General features: G+C 43.2%; 1 protein-coding gene across 4 annotated transcripts in view; it reads left to right on the top strand.

The window, feature by feature from the left end:
• ARHGAP26 (Rho GTPase activating protein 26) overlaps positions 1-17,259 on the top strand; it is a 479,720-nt gene that overhangs the window by 379,635 nt on the left and 82,826 nt on the right. For all 4 annotated transcript variants that reach the window (XM_040239820.1, XM_040239819.1, XM_040239822.1 and 1 more), the window contains exon 19: positions 5,491-5,629. In XM_040239820.1, the coding sequence (XP_040095754.1) occupies positions 5,491-5,629 (139 nt within the window). The remainder of the gene's footprint in view (positions 1-5,490; positions 5,630-17,259) is intronic.

The raw sequence follows: 17,259 nt of genomic DNA, 5'->3' as shown, positions 1-17,259 counted from the left end.
AATTAGAAAAGGTATAAAGATGTATATGTGACGTGGCTAAGAATAAATCCCACAAGTGTCAATGGTCTCCAGTGTTGAGATGGGCCCAAGGGAGGGCCGGGGGGGCAGCAGTGAAATTTGAATTTTGTAGACAACAAGGGGAAAGAACAGCAAATTCTAACATTGCTGTAAGCATTTGAGATCGATGTTTTGCAAAGAACAGTAATTAAATTTGCACTTATAAATTAAATCCTCTGCAGATAATTCATTGTTGAGTTTCCAGTTATTTTCCTTCTTATATTTTTTTTACTGGATGCAGTCATGGCTTTTGGGCACTGAGTGTCAAACTGTGTTAGGTGCTTCTGTCCTCAGCTCAGTCCCAGGAGTTTTTATAGATGCAGCAGCTGAAGGTCAGAGTTACATAACTTGTTCAAAGTCACAGAGCTAGTGAGTGACTAAAATCAGAGCCATCAGACCCCAGAACTATGATCTTTGCATTTGTCTTTTGTCTCTCAAATTAATAACAGATATAAAGGCCACAGGTGATTAAGACCCTGACAGTCCAGCTAAGCTGTCTTAAGTCCTAGTCCAACTGTACTCATCCATGTGACCTTGAACAAATCAGTTCGTCTCAATGAGTCTCACCTATAAGATGACAATGCTTAACTTAACATCTGCTTCTGTTGTGTCCAGCTCTTTGCGACCCCATGGACTGTAGCCCACCAGGCTCCTCTGTCCATGGGGTTTTCCAGGCAAGAATCCTGGAGTGGATTGCCATGCCCTCCTTCAGGGGGTCTTTCCAACCCAGCGACTGAACCCACGTCTCCTGTGTCTCCTGCGTTGGCAGGTGGGTTCTTTACCAGTAGCGCCACCTGGGAAGCCCCAAGGATAATAGTAAATCTTGAGAGAAAGTGAAAGTGCTGGTTGCTCAGTTGTGTCCAACTCTCTGCCACCCCACAGACTATAGCCCACCAGGCTCCTCTGTCCATGAAATTCTCCAGGCAAGAATACTGAAGTGGGTAGCCATTCCCTTCTACGGGGTATCTTCCCTACACAGGAATTGAACCCTAGTCTCCTGCATTGCAGGCAGATTCTTTACTGTCTGAGCCACCAGGGAAGCTCAAGTCCTGGGATAATCCATGTGAATAACAGCATGATAAGCACTCAACAAACTTTGGATATTTTTATTGTCCTTTACACTAACTCTACCTCCTGCCCACTCTTTATCAGGTTCTGTGCTCAGCATTTAATATGCATTAACTATTCAGTATCTCTGCAGGATAGGTGTTAGATTCCCATTTATGGAAGGGAAACAGCTCAGAGGGGTTAAGGCTTTTCCCCAATTTGAACCCGAGTCTATATGGCTCCAGTGCCTGTTTACTTTCTCCCCATAAAATGATAGTAAATTCCTTTCCTATATATTTATTTTTAGGATGATGTTTAGGTTTATTTTTTAAATTAATTTTTATTGGAATCTAGTTGGTTTACATTGTTGCATTTCTGCTCTGTTATGCATATACCCACCCTTTTTAAGATTCTTTTCCCATATAGCTCATTATAGAGTATTGAGCAACATTCCCTGTGCTATACAGTAGGTTCTTATTAGTTACCTATTTGCTGTATCAGTTCAGTTCAGTTCAGTTCAGTCGCTCAGTCATGTCCGACTCTTTGTGACCCCCTTAGAGCCTTCCTAATAACTTTTATTTCTAAGGCATTCCTAAGTCAGAATTCGTTTGTAAATTTGAACAGAATTAATGGGACACTTGGGGTATGGAATAAACCTTGCCCCCCCTCCCTGCTTTTGTGTTAATTTGGAAAGTCTCTGTGAGACGAGTAGATTGCTTAGCTACCTGGTAGACCCCCATAAATCCATTGCTCAGAGATTACGTGAGCTCATACTTCCATTGTTCGGCAGAGAAGTTGGTACACTGATTCTACTCATCAGAATGAAGGAAACTGCACAGGGTTCTCTTAAAGTCATCCCTTCCAAACAAATTAGGATTGGAATAACAGCAAAATTGTGAATCATTCGAATTCTCATTAGAATTCCAGCTCACTTTTAGCACACAGGCATCTCTTGGCCTGGCTGAGAAGTTGGCTCAACAGTGAGCAGCCTTAAACAACTTGTATGTATTCAAGTTTCAGAGTTAAAGGAACAACAGCAGTTTGGGGAATGATTGCCCAGACTCCTTAGTGAAAGTTTGTATCTTCTGTTCTGAGTTGGTCAGATTTGCAGAAGTGCCCTCGTGCCTCAGAAATAAACATGTGTAATAATAATGATGATAGTCCTGTGTCTGGCACTCCACATTTCATAGCAGGCCACTTGCACATGTGTCCATTTGATCCTGAAAATAGCCCTGTCCAAGTTCTTCAAAAGCCCGGGCCTGGCTTGCACTGAGGCCCAGAGAGCTAGACTTTAGCACTATAGCTCTGGCCCATGGAGAAAATCTCCGTCTTCTAGAACTGATTCTAGTACGCTCTAATAGCTTTCCTTTTAGAGAGAACAGCCAGTAAGCAGAATGTAATTCCCATGTCTCCTCCTATTTATCAGTGTATAAACACAGTTTTGGAGGCAGTTTTCCACCCCTCTGTTTAAGTCCATAGTTCTTCCTTACGACTCACTCTTCTTTGTTTCTCTAGCATCTAGTACAGTTTTTAGGAAAGAGGAAATGCTCACTTTTCTGGTGACAGTCGAAATGGAAATGCTGCATATGCATTATCGTTTTTCTTATTGTGGTTGTGCGAGGATCTCATTCTCAGTAGCTCATTAGGAAAAGAAAGACAAAATTTGGAAGCCAGACAGAGGAGGTGGGGGCCTATCACTTAGTTTGAATTCATTTTCAGATATTTTTTGCTTGAAATTGAGGAACATGCTGTACTTAAGGCCAGAGGCAGAAGGGTGTTAAGAGACATCATTATTTGTTGAAATCTGTATTTGTGGGTTTGGGCCCCGGCTTTGGTAGTGTAGGTTGGCTGGAGAAGATGAGCTGAATGCTGAGAACTGCTGTGGAGGTGGGGAGGGGAGTTGTTGGAAACTGCAGGTCTAGGGTTCCATCTAAGCCCCTCTCCTGCTGGGCCATGTGGTTCAGGAAATCTCTCCTTGTGGAATGGTCATCCTGCTTGGCTACACTGAGTTGACCTAGCACAGTGACTGGCAGGTGCAAACACTCATATATAGGAGCAAGTGCCAGTGTTATTGGTGCACAGAGTGTCACCTAGGAGCAGCCCTGGGTGGATTGTTGGGCACAGAATGAAGTGGAAGATAGCTTCTTAGGTCTGTGCTTAGGTCTTAGCACTGTGGTCCTTGAGTTTCAGCAACAACCATAGTTTCTCTTTTCTTTCCTCAAAGATCCTCAGAAGGAGCCTGATGACATGTGTGGCACTGGTACTTATTTTGGGGGTTCAGGCTCCTCTGGAAGCTAGGGGGTTTTGTTGTTTTTGCTTTAAGTTCCCTTCTCTCCTTACATCTTCACCCCAGATGAACTCAGCTATGTAGTGATTCATTTTATTTTGTGGAAAATTCAGTCCCTTGGGGAAAATATGATAATGCTGTTTTCAGACAGCTGTGTTTGGAAGGGAGACTGACTGAACCAGCTGGCTGGCATCATTGGAACCCAAAGACCTGCCAACTCATGGAGAGCAGCTGTTTTGGCTGAAATTCTTATCATTCTTATGACTTGGCTTCCTATATCTCAGCTTCTGACTTCTGCTTTTTAATGCATGCACAAAGGAGAGAAAACTGTGGGAAAGATTCTCATGTGTCTAGAGCCACCCATAGGTGAGGGGCATGGAGGTGCCCCCACTTTCCTCTCATCACTTGTGATTATTGGGAAACAGAAGATCCAGAAGACTCCAGAGTATGAGATGATAATAAATGGGTCAATAAATGTTGATGTCTTAATATAGTGGGTATATTATGCAGCCAAGAAGGATAAGGTTTGAAGATTTTTTTAATGAAGGGGGAAATGTTACAATACAATGTTAGAAGAAACATATAGGATACAAAACTGTAAAAAGAATAGGATTCCAATTATGGAGAAGTGTATTTTAACATTGAGTGAGATAACTCATACAAAGCACTTGAGGTGGTGCCTGACATGGTGCCTGACGTGGTCGATACTCAGTAAATCACAGCTGCTAGATGCAGACTCTAAACCACAGGAAGCATGTTGGCAAGCACTGCTGTACCCAGAGTGCTGGTAGAAAGGAGATGCTCAAAAGATCTTTCCAGGGTGAATGAATTAGTGTTGTTGTTATTATATGCACTTAAAAAGAAATCTAGAAAACTAGGGACACAGGTTTTCTATGTTATCATCTGTAATTATATTTGTAATTGTGGCAGTTTAACCTCTCTGCCTCAGTCCTTCATTATAAATGATGAGAACAGTACCTGATGCTCAGGGTCACTCAGAAGTGAGTGAGCTACATGGAAAACACATGCAGTGACTGGTCCTTAGGGAGCCAGCATTGCAGGGTGGTGACTGTAATCATGGTGAGCACCATGTAAGTGGTAGCTATTATAATAATTCTGTCATACTTGGATCTGTAGGAAAAAAGACAAACATTGTCATGAATTTTATGTCATTTTCTTCTCACTTTTTTTTTTTTTACCATGGATCTGTTTTGTTTTGGTTTTTTTTTTGCAATGAAAGCTTAAAACAAAAAAGCTCATGTGAAAATAAAATTCAAATGCTAACTAACAGTGGTTATCTCTAAATAGTGGAATTGGGAAAGTCTTTCTGTTTTCTTCTTGAAGCTTTTCTATATTTTCCAAACAGTTTGTAGCATGTGTGTTACTTCTGTCATCAAGAGTTGGGGAAAACAGCCTTTTTTTTTTTTTTTTCAGCTCAAAAATAACACAAAGCTGCTGAAGTATAAAAGATGGTCCAGCTAGAGATGATTGAGGATGAGAAAATGATGCCCTGTTCTGGGCTTCTTTGGTGTCATTTAAATGCATGTTTTACATCTTCAGAAAATTGTGAAGTAGAAAAGATGGTCCAGCTAGAGATGATTGAGGATGAGAAAATGATGCCCTGTTCTGGGCTTCTTTGATGTCATTTAAATGCATGTTTTACATCTTCAGAAAATTGTGAAGCAGTTGTTAAGAACTGGGAAATAGACTCATGGGCAGTGAAGAACAGGAAAGTGATTTTGATTAATCAGTTCTAGATAAAGGTGATCAAAAAAATTTTAAGTCCTTTCCACAGACAGTGGCTACTTTCCATTGGCCCTGGAGAGAACAACAGAAAGAAGATCCATGCAAATGATAACAGAGCGGGTGGGAAGTGGAAGTGGATGGTTCCTGACCTTGGGGTGTACTTCCAAAGGAAACTGTTTCCTGCCAGCTCCTAGAGATGCTTACAATAGAGTCCTGAGCAGATGCTGGTGGTCTTTTTCTATCTTCTTGCTGATTCTTAGACCCCACTAGACATTTTAATCATACAGGTCTGGACTTGTGCTCTCTTCTGGGTTCACATTAGCGTGTAACCTTTTTATGAAACTATTTTGCAGATATTTAACACCGTGCCAGACACGCCCCTCACCAATGCCCAACTGCACCTGTCTCGGAAGAAGAGCAGTGACTCCAAACCGCCATCCTGCAGTGAGAGGCCCTTGACGCTCTTCCACACCATGCAGTCAACAGAGAAACGTGAGTCACTGCCCAGGGTGCCCTAGGGATACCTCGGCCGCCTCCCTGCTGCCCAGAGAACTTACCTCTACCTCTGTGTGTGAGCTGCTGCCTTTTGTGTCCTTGAGGACAGCGTATCGACCATCATGCCCTCCGAGGTTCTGTGGCTGAGTAACCTCGGCAGGACAGGAAGCAGGGGTGCTGAGGATGAAAGGCAAGGAGCCGCAATGTCCAGGATCCACTTTCCAGATCTCCTGTGGGCAGATAGCTGAGCCTCTTTTCCTCCAGTCACACAGTCAAAGCTTAGCTCAGGCACTGCTTCTTCAGCCCCTCTTTTCTTATTGGCTCTGCTAGAACCAGTTTCCCTTCCTTTTCTCAGGTTGTAATTCTCTGCTTATTAGCACGAGTCACGCGTACTACTGGAATGGGGCTTTCTCTGTTTGGGGACCTTATTTGGCTTGCTTCTCCTTCCCCTCCACTTCTCCCAGGCCTGGCGCACAGTAGATATGTCCTAAGTGTGTGGAATTAATTAATAGATTAATAAGAGAGCACTGCCCTCCTTGCTCCAAACAGCAGAGGGTTCTCACCATGACTGTATCAAATCTTGTTTTCACTTCTGGATTTCCGAGTACTTTGCAGCGATTGGGTTACTGGGCTCTCAGATCTCCAGTGTGGTTTCTCTTCAGTTCCTGTAATGAGGGAGTCCAGTGGTGGAGGAGGGGGGTTGAAGGCCCCAGCACTGCCAATGGGGCAGGCAGACCTGGGCTCCTGTACCAGTGACAGCATTTGGGCAAGCCTCCTACCTTCTCTCAGCTTCAATTTACTTGTTTGTACAGTAGGGTTCAGTTCAGTCACTCATTCGTGTCCGACTCTTTGCGAACCCATGAATCACAGCACGTGAGGCTTCCCTGTCCATCACCAACTCCCGGAGTTCACTCAAACTCATTTCCATCGAGTTGGTGATGCCATCTAGCCATTTCATCCTCTGCCGTCCCCTTCTCCTCCTGCCCCCAGTCCCTCCCAGCATCGGGGTCTTTGCCGATGAGTCAACTCTCCGCATGAGGTGGCCAAAGTACTGGAGTTTCAGCTTCAGCATCATTCCTTCCAAAGAAATCCCAGGGTTGATCTCCTTCAGAATGGACTGGTTGGATCTCCTTGCAGTCCAAGGGACTCTCAAGAGTCTTCTCCAACACCACAGTTCAAAAGCATCCATTCTTCGGTGCTCAGCTGTCTTCACAGTCCAACTCTCACGTCCATACATGACCACTGGAAAAACCATAACCTTGACTAGACGGACCTTAGTTGGCAAAGTAATGTCTCTACTTTTTAATATGCTATCTAGGTTGGTCATAACTTTTCTTCCAGGGAGTAAGTGTTTTTTAATTTCATGGCTGCAATCACCATCTGCAGTGATTTTGGAGCCCCCCAAAATAAAGTCTGACACTGTTTCCACTGTTTCCCCATCTATTTCCCATGAAGTGGTGGGACCGGATGCCATGACCTAAGTTTTCTGAATGTTGAGCTTGAAGCCAACTTTTTCACTCTCCTCTTTTACTTTCTTCAAGAGGCTTTTTAGTTCCTCTTCACTTTCTGCCATAAGTGTGGTGTCATCTGCATATCTGAGGTGATTGATATTTCTCCTGGCAATCTGGATTCCAGCTTGTGCTTTTTCCAGCCCAGTGTTTCTCATGATGTACTCTGCATACAAGTTAAATAAGCAGGGTGACAATATACAGCCTTGACGTACTCCTTTTCCTATTTGGAACCAGTCTGTTGTTCCATGTCCAGTTCTAACTGTTGCTTCCTGACTTGCATATATGTTTCTCAAGAGGCAGGTCAGGTGGTCTGGTATTCCCATCTCTTTCAGAATTTTCCACAGTTTATTGTGATCCACACAGTCAAAGGCTTTGGCATAGTCAATAAAGCAGAAATAGATGTTTTTCTGGAACTCTCTTGCTTTTTCCATGATCCAGCGGATGTTGGCAATTTGATCTCTGGTTCCTCTGCCTTTTCTAAAACCAGCTTGAACATCTGGAAGTTCACAGTTCACGTATTGCTGAAGCCTGGCTTGGAGAATTTTGAACATTACTTTTCCAGCGTGTGAGATGAGTGCATTTGTGCAGTAGTTTGAGCATTCCTTGGCATTGCCTTTCTTTGGGATTGGAATGAAAACTGACCTTTCCCAGTCCTGTGGCCACTGCTGAGTCTTCCAAATTTGCTGGCATATTGAGTGCAGCACCTTCACAGCATCATCTTTCAGGATTTGAAATAGCTCAACTGGAATTCCATTACCTCCACTAGCATTGTTCGTAGTGATGCTTCCTAAGGCCCACTTGACTTCGCATCCCAGGATGTCTGGCTCTAGGTAAGTGATCACACCATCGTGATTATCTGGGTCATGAAGATCTTTTTTGTACAGTTCTTCTGTGTATTCTTGCCACCTCTTCTTAATATCTTCTGCTTCTGTTAGGTCCATAGCATTTCTGTCCTTTATCAAGCCCATTTTTACATGAAATGTTCCCTTGGTATCTCTGAAACCACTAGACTATTCAGGTATGACCTAAATCAAATCTCTTATGATTATACAGTGGAAGTGAGAAATAGATTTAAGGGACTAGATCTGATAGATAGAATGCTTGATGAACTATGGACAGAGGTTCATGACATTGTATAGGAGACAGGGATCAAGACCATCCCCATGGAAAAGAAATGCAAAAAAGCAAAATGGCTGTCTGGGGAGGCCTTACAGATAGCTGTGAAAAGAAGAGAAGTGAAAAGCAAAGGAGAAAAGGAAGGATATAAGCATCTGAATGCAGAGTTCCAAACAATAGCAAGAAGAGATAAGAAAGCCTTCATCAGCAATCAATGCAAAGAAATAGAGGCAAACAACAGAATGGGAAAGACTAGAGATCTCTTCAAGAAAATTAGAGATACCAAGGGAACATTTCATGCAAAGATGGGCTCAATAAAGGACAGAAATAGGGTTAATAGGACCTAACTCAAAGGAAAGTGATAGGGATTCAGCAGACTTATGCTGTTAAGCAGCTAGCACAGGACCTGGCAAGGGTGATCAGCTGAAAGCTGCTGCTATTATCATTAGTTACTGTTTAATCACACGCAGGAACCAAGGAGGATAAAAATGTGACCTTGCCTGTAAGGAGCTCAGGATCAAGTAACGGAAGTAGACAGGTGAATAGGTGACAGTAAGTCGGCAGATGGCTACTCTCACAGAGCAGTGTGTCTTTGGGGAGGCGGGAGAATGCAGTGGTTGAGTGTCCATGGGCACAGCGGCCTGGGTGAGAACCTGCTCGATGCTCCCTGGCTGTGCCACATGGGCCCACTCTCTGCTACTGCAGGGCCTCAGGCTCCTCTTCTGCAAGACAGGGATAATGGTTTTCTACCTCACAAGTTTGTGGTGAGGATTAAAGCACTTCAGATGGTGCTCTATAAATGCTGCAGGTATGAAAGTGCTATGATTATTATATAATTATTATATATTTTTATTTAATATATTAATATGTAGTCTGTATTATTTTTATATATTTATACAAATATGATATGTCTGTTATGTATTATGTGATAATAACCATATTATCTATGAGTTACAGTAAAATCACAAATCAGAGGAAATGATCCTCTTGGCTTTGAGGAGGGAAGACATTTCATATCCTGATTGGCATCTTTCTCTTTGTTACAGAAAATGTTTTCTATCCCTTTGCCTTCCAGAAGTAATGGCCTTCCTATCAGTATTCCTGAGAACAAATCTTCCCCACCTTGGAGGATCACAGCTTCTAAAGAGATTGCTGTATCCCATAATGTGGCCACACCTTGGTGCATCCACTTGGGTTGTTTCAGATACCTTGCTTTTATGAATAAAGCCACTATATCATCCTTGTAGCTGAATCTGTTCATATTCATGATTATTTCCTTAAGATAAATTCCTGGAAGAATCCCTGGGTCAGCAGATTGGCACAGTTTCAGGGCTTTGACCCCGTACTGCAGTTGGCTTCCCTTCGAACAGTAGCCTGTGTTCCCCTTAAGTATCTGGCTAGGGTCATTCTCACTGTGGTCTTTACCAGAGAATACTTGGAACAGGCCTGGCCTCACCCTCATCTGCCACGAACACAGCATCTGGCTGTGGAGTGAGAAGCTTCTCATGTTTCCAGGACAGCCACGGTCACCTAAGGTTTTGTGCTAAGCAGTGTACATTTGCGGCTCAGGACAGATCAGATGATATTAGTAAATTCCTCTAAGCTTGAAAAAGTGCCAAGTTGATGCTTAGATGGAAACAGAGGCAGCTATGGATCAGGTCTTAAAGCATATTCTAAGAGCATGTAAGAAAGAAGGTGGTGATTAGGAGAAAATCAATTAGATCTCTTCTCAAGATTAATTCTGTCACACGAGGTGCCGAGTGAAAGTTAAGAATGTGTGAAGGCAGACGTGCCTAAGCTGCAGATCAAGCTGTCCCTGTCTGAACACGGTGGACAGGAGGATGCGAGACGGGAAGACAGTGAAGCAGTAGATCTACCCTGGGAGCAGGAGGAAACCCTCCCTGGAAACAGGGCTGACTGCTCTTGTGTGAGGATACTTGCGGGATGCTCAGCTTTCCTCCTTGCCTTGGGAGAAACATTGTTGTTGAAAAGTATATAGGGGTGTATGTATAATATACTTTTTAGAGTTTGTTTTGGAACCCCCAGCTCCCCAGGAAATTAGAACAATACTCAGGCTGGCCTGGAAAGCACCATAGGAGAAGTGGGTGAGGAAGACTGGCCAGGAGGTGTAAGGTTCTGCCAGCACTCACTCCTCCTAGGTTGCAGTGCAGCCGCTCACCACTGTCTCATGAGCAGGTGACGGTACTATTGCCGCACACCAAACCCTCCCTTATATCTGATCTGTGGACAAAGATGGAAGACTATCAAAGCACATCACTGGGTTTACTCTTTGGGATCAAAATACTGGTGAAGACTCTGCAGGTAATCTGTGAAAAAAAAACCTTATATTTCTGTACAGTGATGTTTTTCAGTTTAAGGCCTCTATCCATGCCTAGCTTAGTACTTCCCAAACTTGCATCATTTACATAAGCCTTCATCTAGTCTTTGGGCCACAACCATATAACTTTTCCACAGTTGTTTGTTTGATACATTTCTTAAGTCAGTTTTTAAGAACCTCACTTCTTTACATTGCCTCATCCTATTCAATAAAATTTCTAAAATATCAGTTTTGTAATCTTACTGTATTACTCTCTAATATACATGAAAACATTCAGTTCAGTTCAGTCACTCAGTCGTGTCCAGCTCTTTGTGACCCCATGGACTGCAGCATGCCAGGCCTCCCTGTCCATCACCAACTCCTGGAGTTTACTCAAAACTCATGTCCATTGAGTCATTGATGCCATCCAGCCATCTCATCCTCTATCGTCCCCTTCTCCTCCCACTTTCAATCTTTCCCAGCATCAGGGTCTTTTCCAATGAGTCAGTTCTTCACATCAGGTTGGCAAAGTATTGGAGTTTCAGCTTCAGCTTCAATCCTTCTAATGAATACTCAGGACTGATTTCCTTTAGGATGGACTGGTTGGATCTCCTTGCTGTCCCAGGGACTCTCAAGAGTCTTCTCCAACACCACAATTCAAAAACATCCATTCTTCAGTGCTCGGCTTTCTTTATGGTCCAGCTCTCACATCCAACATGACTACTGGAAAAACCATAGCTTTGACTAGATGGACCTTTGTTGGCAAAGTAATGTCTCTGCTTTTTAATATGCTGTGTAGGTTGGGCATAACTTTTCTTCTAAGGAGCAAGCATCAAGTCTCTCACTGTTTCCATTGTTTCCCCATCTATTTGCCATGAAGTAATGGGACTTGATGCCTTGATCTTAGTTTTCTGAATGTTGAGTTTTAAGGCACCTTTTTCACTTTCCTCTTCCACTTTCATCAAGAGGCACTTTAGTTCTTCTTCTCTTTCTGCCATAAAGGTGGTGTCATCGGCATATCTGAGGTATTGATAATTCTCCCCGCAATCTTGATTCCAGCTTGTGCTTCATCCAGCCCAGCATTTCTCATGATGTATTCTGCAAATAAGTTAAATAAGCAGGTTGACAATATACAGCCTTGGTGTACTTTCCCTATTTGGAACCAGTCTGTTAAATACATGTATTTTAAAATATTAAAACATAAGTAACTGTTAAGCTAACGAATGTTCATCCACATCAAACCTTAGAATTGTCATATGTCCCAACTGTGGAACATGTACCACAGTTTGGAGTCCACAGATCTTGCTCTAAATTTTTGACTGAGATCCTTCCTCTTAACATACACAAACTCAAGATTCTTCTGTCCAGTCGACTGGAATCAGGTTGGTTTTTATATCATTATGGACCCTCACCAATCATCTGTCAGTTTCATGTTGAAAACTTTGGGTGCATTGTGACACCTCTCCAGGTTTGACGTGACCTTTCCTTTCTTCAGATTCTTGTAACAGGGATGACGTCTATGAGGACACACAAACATACCCAACATGGTACCTCCATGTGCCTCCCTTGTGCCTTCCAACTTCATATGATGTTGCCAGAGCTTCATTTCTCTTATGTCTGTGTGCCTGCTCTTGTTGAGTTATGTGTTCTCTCAGTCTCATTGGCACACTTGCAGTTTAATATTTCCTGTGGTTTTGGGTCAGCCTTCTCTCCAGCCCCCAGTTGACATGCTTGATGAGCCCAAAATTCACAGAGTAGGTGCATTCCATTGGCACATGTTTTCCCCTCACCTCACCGCAGTGTCCCCAGCCTGTGCAGAAGTTGGAGCCTGTTTTTTCCTCTTAGATGTGAATCTGTTCCAAACAGTCTGGTCTCAGATTGTCATGAAAGTATCTGACCTGTTGATGTTCACAGATACGTGTCTTATTTTCCAGAAGGAGTTTTTCCTTCCATGAGGGTAGACCAATTGTATGTCTGGGCACCTCTGTAAGATTCCTCTGCTTTAATCTGAGAGTAGTTACTGGAGTCTTCTCCAGGTGGCTTTTTTCTTTTCCCAGTGTTACTTCATTTGATCTTTATAATTGCTCATCCCCCCGTGAGGTAGGTTCTCATCATCCACATTTTACAAACAAGTAAACTGGGGCTCTAGGGCATCGGCAGAAGAGGAATCTGGACCCAGGCCACGTCCCTTCCCCATACCATGTTGTCTCCAGAAGGGTGCCTCTGTCACTTCTCAAGCCACACAAGTGAAAACCTTTCTAGACTGAGTTAAAGAAGCAAGAAAACCTATCTGTCCGGTGCCCAGCATTGCCATGGAGGCAGCTGGACCATTTTGAATGGGTTCCTCACTATGCACAGTGGCAGGCAGCAGCCACACCACGGCCACTCCCCTCTCCCACCCCCATCTCACGGCAACTCTGCAGCGAGCTGTGTACATTTAGCAGTCGCTTAATATGCTGGGCTGAGGCAATCACTTTGTGATCACCTCAGAGGAGATGAAAGGAGGTTTTACATCTGTGCTGCCAGATGAATGGTAGCAAAGGAGATTACTGTTTAATCTCCAAGTTTCCATGCAGTTACATCATACAGCAGAGACTAGACTGGTGTGTCTAGGTGAAAGGTACTGACACACAAGCTGTACTTTTTTCACACAACTGTAGAAGGTAGAGCCAGAGGATTAGAGGGAACCAAGCACACAGGTCTTATACTTTTTAAGATTTCTTCCAAGAGATTGCAAGGTAACATTTATCATTTTGTCCCAGCTTTTTATTACCTACAAAGACATGCCTCTTTTTATTGCACTTCACTTTACTGTGCTTCAAAGATTCTACATTTCCACAGATTAAAGTTTTGTGGCAACCCCGTGGTGTCAGATAATGATTAGCATTTTTTAGCAATAAAGTTTTTTTTTTAATTGAGGTATGTACATTGTTGTTTAAGACATAGTGTTATTATATACTTAATAGACAACAGTGTAGTATGAACGTAACTTTTATATGCACTGAGAAACCAAAATATTCATGTGACTTGCTTTGTTGCGATATTGGCTTTATTGCAGTGGTCTGAAACCACAGCCACAGTGTCTCCAAAGTATAGCTGTCCCAGGTCCTCAAATATGTTTCTTGGAAGTGTGGTTCTTCAGCTTGGGTATACATTAAGATCATGTGAGGAGCTTGTTGAAAATACAGACTCCTGGTCTCCTCCCCAGTACATTTTGAATCAGGTAATGGCTGGAGCTCAGGCCTCTGTCATTTCAAAAGTGCCCTGGTGATGCTAATGCCAGCAAGGATTAGAGAAGCACTGGCTTGAGGAAGGGAGGGATGGTCAAGATTGCCTGTCTTCTGTCATTAGCAGAGTGTCTCTTAGATTTTCTTTCAGGGTTTGGGGCAGCCTGGTGGTGATTGAAAGCAGGGGCTCTGCAGTTGCCACACTTTTCTTCAATGCCATCTCTACCTGCTACCAGCTCTGCAACCTGGAGCTCATTACTTTTCATTTATGAACCTCCATTTGCTCATCTGTAAAATCGATCACTAATAATAACTTCCTTGGAGGGAAATTGCCATGCTTAAGTGAGCCAGTGCATGTAAGATACTTGACAGCAAGCCTAGTACATAGTAAGCACCTAATAAATGTTAGCTCCGATTATGATGATTACCATCAGGAGTCCTACTTTATGTCTGACTAAGAAAATAGCCCCTCTCTGGAGCCTGCAGATTCTGAAGGAGAGGCCCATACGTGAGAGTAATGCAGAGTCGCCCTGGCCCAGAGAGAGCCCGTTATGCTAGAGTGCCAGTGCATCAGCAGCCAGGGGTGGGTTGTGCAGCCTTGGTTGGTCTGGGAATGGATTCTTGGGCTTTGTTTTACGTGGATCTTATTAAATAGCTGCTGAGATGATAGCTTTGATTAATTCTCTTAGTTGTTAATTCATCCTGGACCCTCTCCCAGACAGGCCCAGGGAGAGGTTGAGAGTTCAGCTCATGTGCTTCGGACGTGTGTCTCCCTTGCTGAAAAATAACTGGGACTCTGTACCATTCTGAGGTTTACGTAATGCCTCTCTTGGAGCTGTCGAACCTGCGGCATGTGTCTTTTCTCAGGTAGCCTCTGCAGATCCTGGGCGCTCTGGACATACCTGTTTGTTTTGGCAGACAGCATGTTTATCCACAGGAATTCCTGTTGTCACGCAGACTGTAAAGTGTAATGTGGCTCTTGTCTTAACTGTGTGTGGTTACCATGTGTGACTGAGACCTGCATAGTTGATGTGGCCCTTAGAAAGTGATGCTGTGGAAAGCTAATGGCAGGAAAAAAATTAAAAAAGAACATATTCCAGGCTGCCATCTCTGGCATTATCACTATATGAGCAAAAAAGGTATCATAGCATTAGGCATTATGTTATCCTACTTTGTTAAAAGAAAAAAAAAATTTATATAAGTACCTATTTCTGTGTATAGAAAAACAACTGGACTTTTATGCACCAGAATATATCTGGAGTATTTGTATGCCATTCTGTACTTTTAAACTAAAGAGAAATGCATATTTATTATGTATTAACTAATTTTTAAGTTGTTAAAAACACTCTAATCATACATTTCATTTTACTCTCTCAGCCCATTTTGCAATGAGTTATAGTATAAAAATAAGTAACTGTATCAGTTTCTTCTTTTCCCATAAGTAGTGGGAAAGAAGAAACTGTATTGTCAGCAATACATCAGCAGTCTGTGTGTTGGCTTTCTCAGTTATCGGGGAACCATAGATTAGAGGGAGTGTCCCTCCTCAAAAGTAAGTTCTCAGGGAGGAAAGAAGGCTATGTTGTGAGTAGCAAAGTGTCTCTTTAACTCTGACCATTCAAGTCCCTGTTCAGCCATTAATTAGAGGCGCATTCCTAAAGGGTGGCTTTTGAAATGTTGTTTCAGGAGCAGGCTTCCCTGTTGTACCACGGCATGTCAGTCCTGTGAATCTCTTCGATCTGGGACCAGCCACAATGACTTCCCCATTCTCTCATGAAACCCATTTTCACTGGCATTCTTTCCCTTTGGAAAGCAGAGGGTTATTATGGCACCATGGGGAGAGTATGTCAGCCAGTCTATAGGGAACCAAGATCGGTGGTGCTTTTGCTGAAGACAACTTGTCAGAAGTTGTAATCACATGTCCTGTGTCTGTGGTCCAAGCAACATTGACATTTTTCACTTGTCACCTCCCTGTTTAATACAACATTGCCCAAACTATGTTTTAAGATTATTTTTTCAAACATTGTCCAAATTGTTTTCATGTGCTCAAACATGTTGCCCAAACTGTTTCCTAAGATTATTTTTATCATAGGGATATCACTGGGTCAGCAAACTTGTAATCAAACCAGCTCAGATTTTAGTGGGGCTTGGCATGCCACCCTTATCAGGAGCAAAAGCTACAGGGGAGAAAAACTGCTTCAGAAAGTCTTGATTCCAAGCTTTCTGTGTATTTGGGTGTTTCTCAGAGATGGCAGACTCCAAAATTGCTGTGCACTCATCATTTTTTATTGCAAAATTCATTAAGCTGCCTTGCTATTATCATCCTATCTTGTCAAGATGATACATTACAGGCTTCATTGCAAAACTTTAACAAGTGGGAGAAAGTACACCTCTCGCTCCAACACAGCCCAGGAAAGCCTCTGGGCGTTTGCTTCTGCCTTAGTATTTTTGGTGTAACGCCCTGGGTCTTTGCAGAGCCTCCATCTGGTGACTCCCTTTTTTCCCTGTTTGATCATGTGCAGAGACAGTTCTCTCCTTTGGGCTCTGTGAGGCATCGTGAGCTGCTGTTACAGATCAGTTGTCTTAGCTCTTCTTTTTGACAGCTAGTCCAAGACCTCATGGAAAGCTAAAATACCAGCCTGTATGATGACATACTGTTGTGCATGGTGGAAAGCTCCCTCAAAGTGTTATCAGAGGTCTGTGTTTCCTGTTTACCCTTCAGCTCTGAGTATTCAGTGGGCCAGACATGTTCAGGCCTGCCAAGCCAGGCGAATTTGGCTGGGCTCTGCGTGTGCGTTCCTTGTCTCACCTCTGGGTTCTGTGATCAAAAGAGACCCTGCCTCTTGTATGTGGTGCGCTTGTCATCAGAGCAAGCGGGAGTCACTTGATAAATATGGAAAGTGAAGGAGCTTAGCTCCAAAATTTCCATGGCAACCCCCAAAAGAAGTACAATATCACCAAAATTATTCTGTGGCTTGCTTTTTTTAGTTGCAGTGATTTGCTTGCATACTCATGTTTTTCCACTCCTGATTTGTACAGAAAACAGAGACTCTGCCCACTGTAACCAGTACTTTGGTTTCAAGGACAATAGTGGTCCCTGCCTGAAGCACCTGGAAAATTAAGTCACACAAAGCTGCCTCCTTGTGTGCTAGCAGAACACGTCCTGGTAGTTAGGGTTGCCTTATTTATGTTTATTATTTATGTCATGACCGTTGTAGAGCCTTAGTCTCTACTGTACGGGGCCTGGGCACCAGGAGTGTGTGAACTGACCTTGACCTCACTTGCCGTTGTCATGGCTGCTTGATGTAGTCTTTGTGGACAGACCTGGCCCTGCCCTTGAGCAGCGTGCATTTTAAGGCACAGACCCACACCCAGTTTGTCACTTCTTAGGGAGCACGTGTTAATGAAAGCATCCAACACGTTACCTGTGCACATTTGCAATTGTTTGAGCTTTTATTT

Source organism: Oryx dammah, unplaced genomic scaffold, assembly GCF_014754425.2.
Source record: "Oryx dammah isolate SB20612 unplaced genomic scaffold, SCBI_Odam_1.1 HiC_scaffold_5, whole genome shotgun sequence".
In the NCBI taxonomy this organism is placed as follows: Eukaryota; Metazoa; Chordata; class Mammalia; order Artiodactyla; family Bovidae; genus Oryx; species Oryx dammah.
The sequence above is the reverse complement of the archived record's forward strand: the minus strand, read 5'-3'. Positions and strand labels throughout refer to the sequence as shown.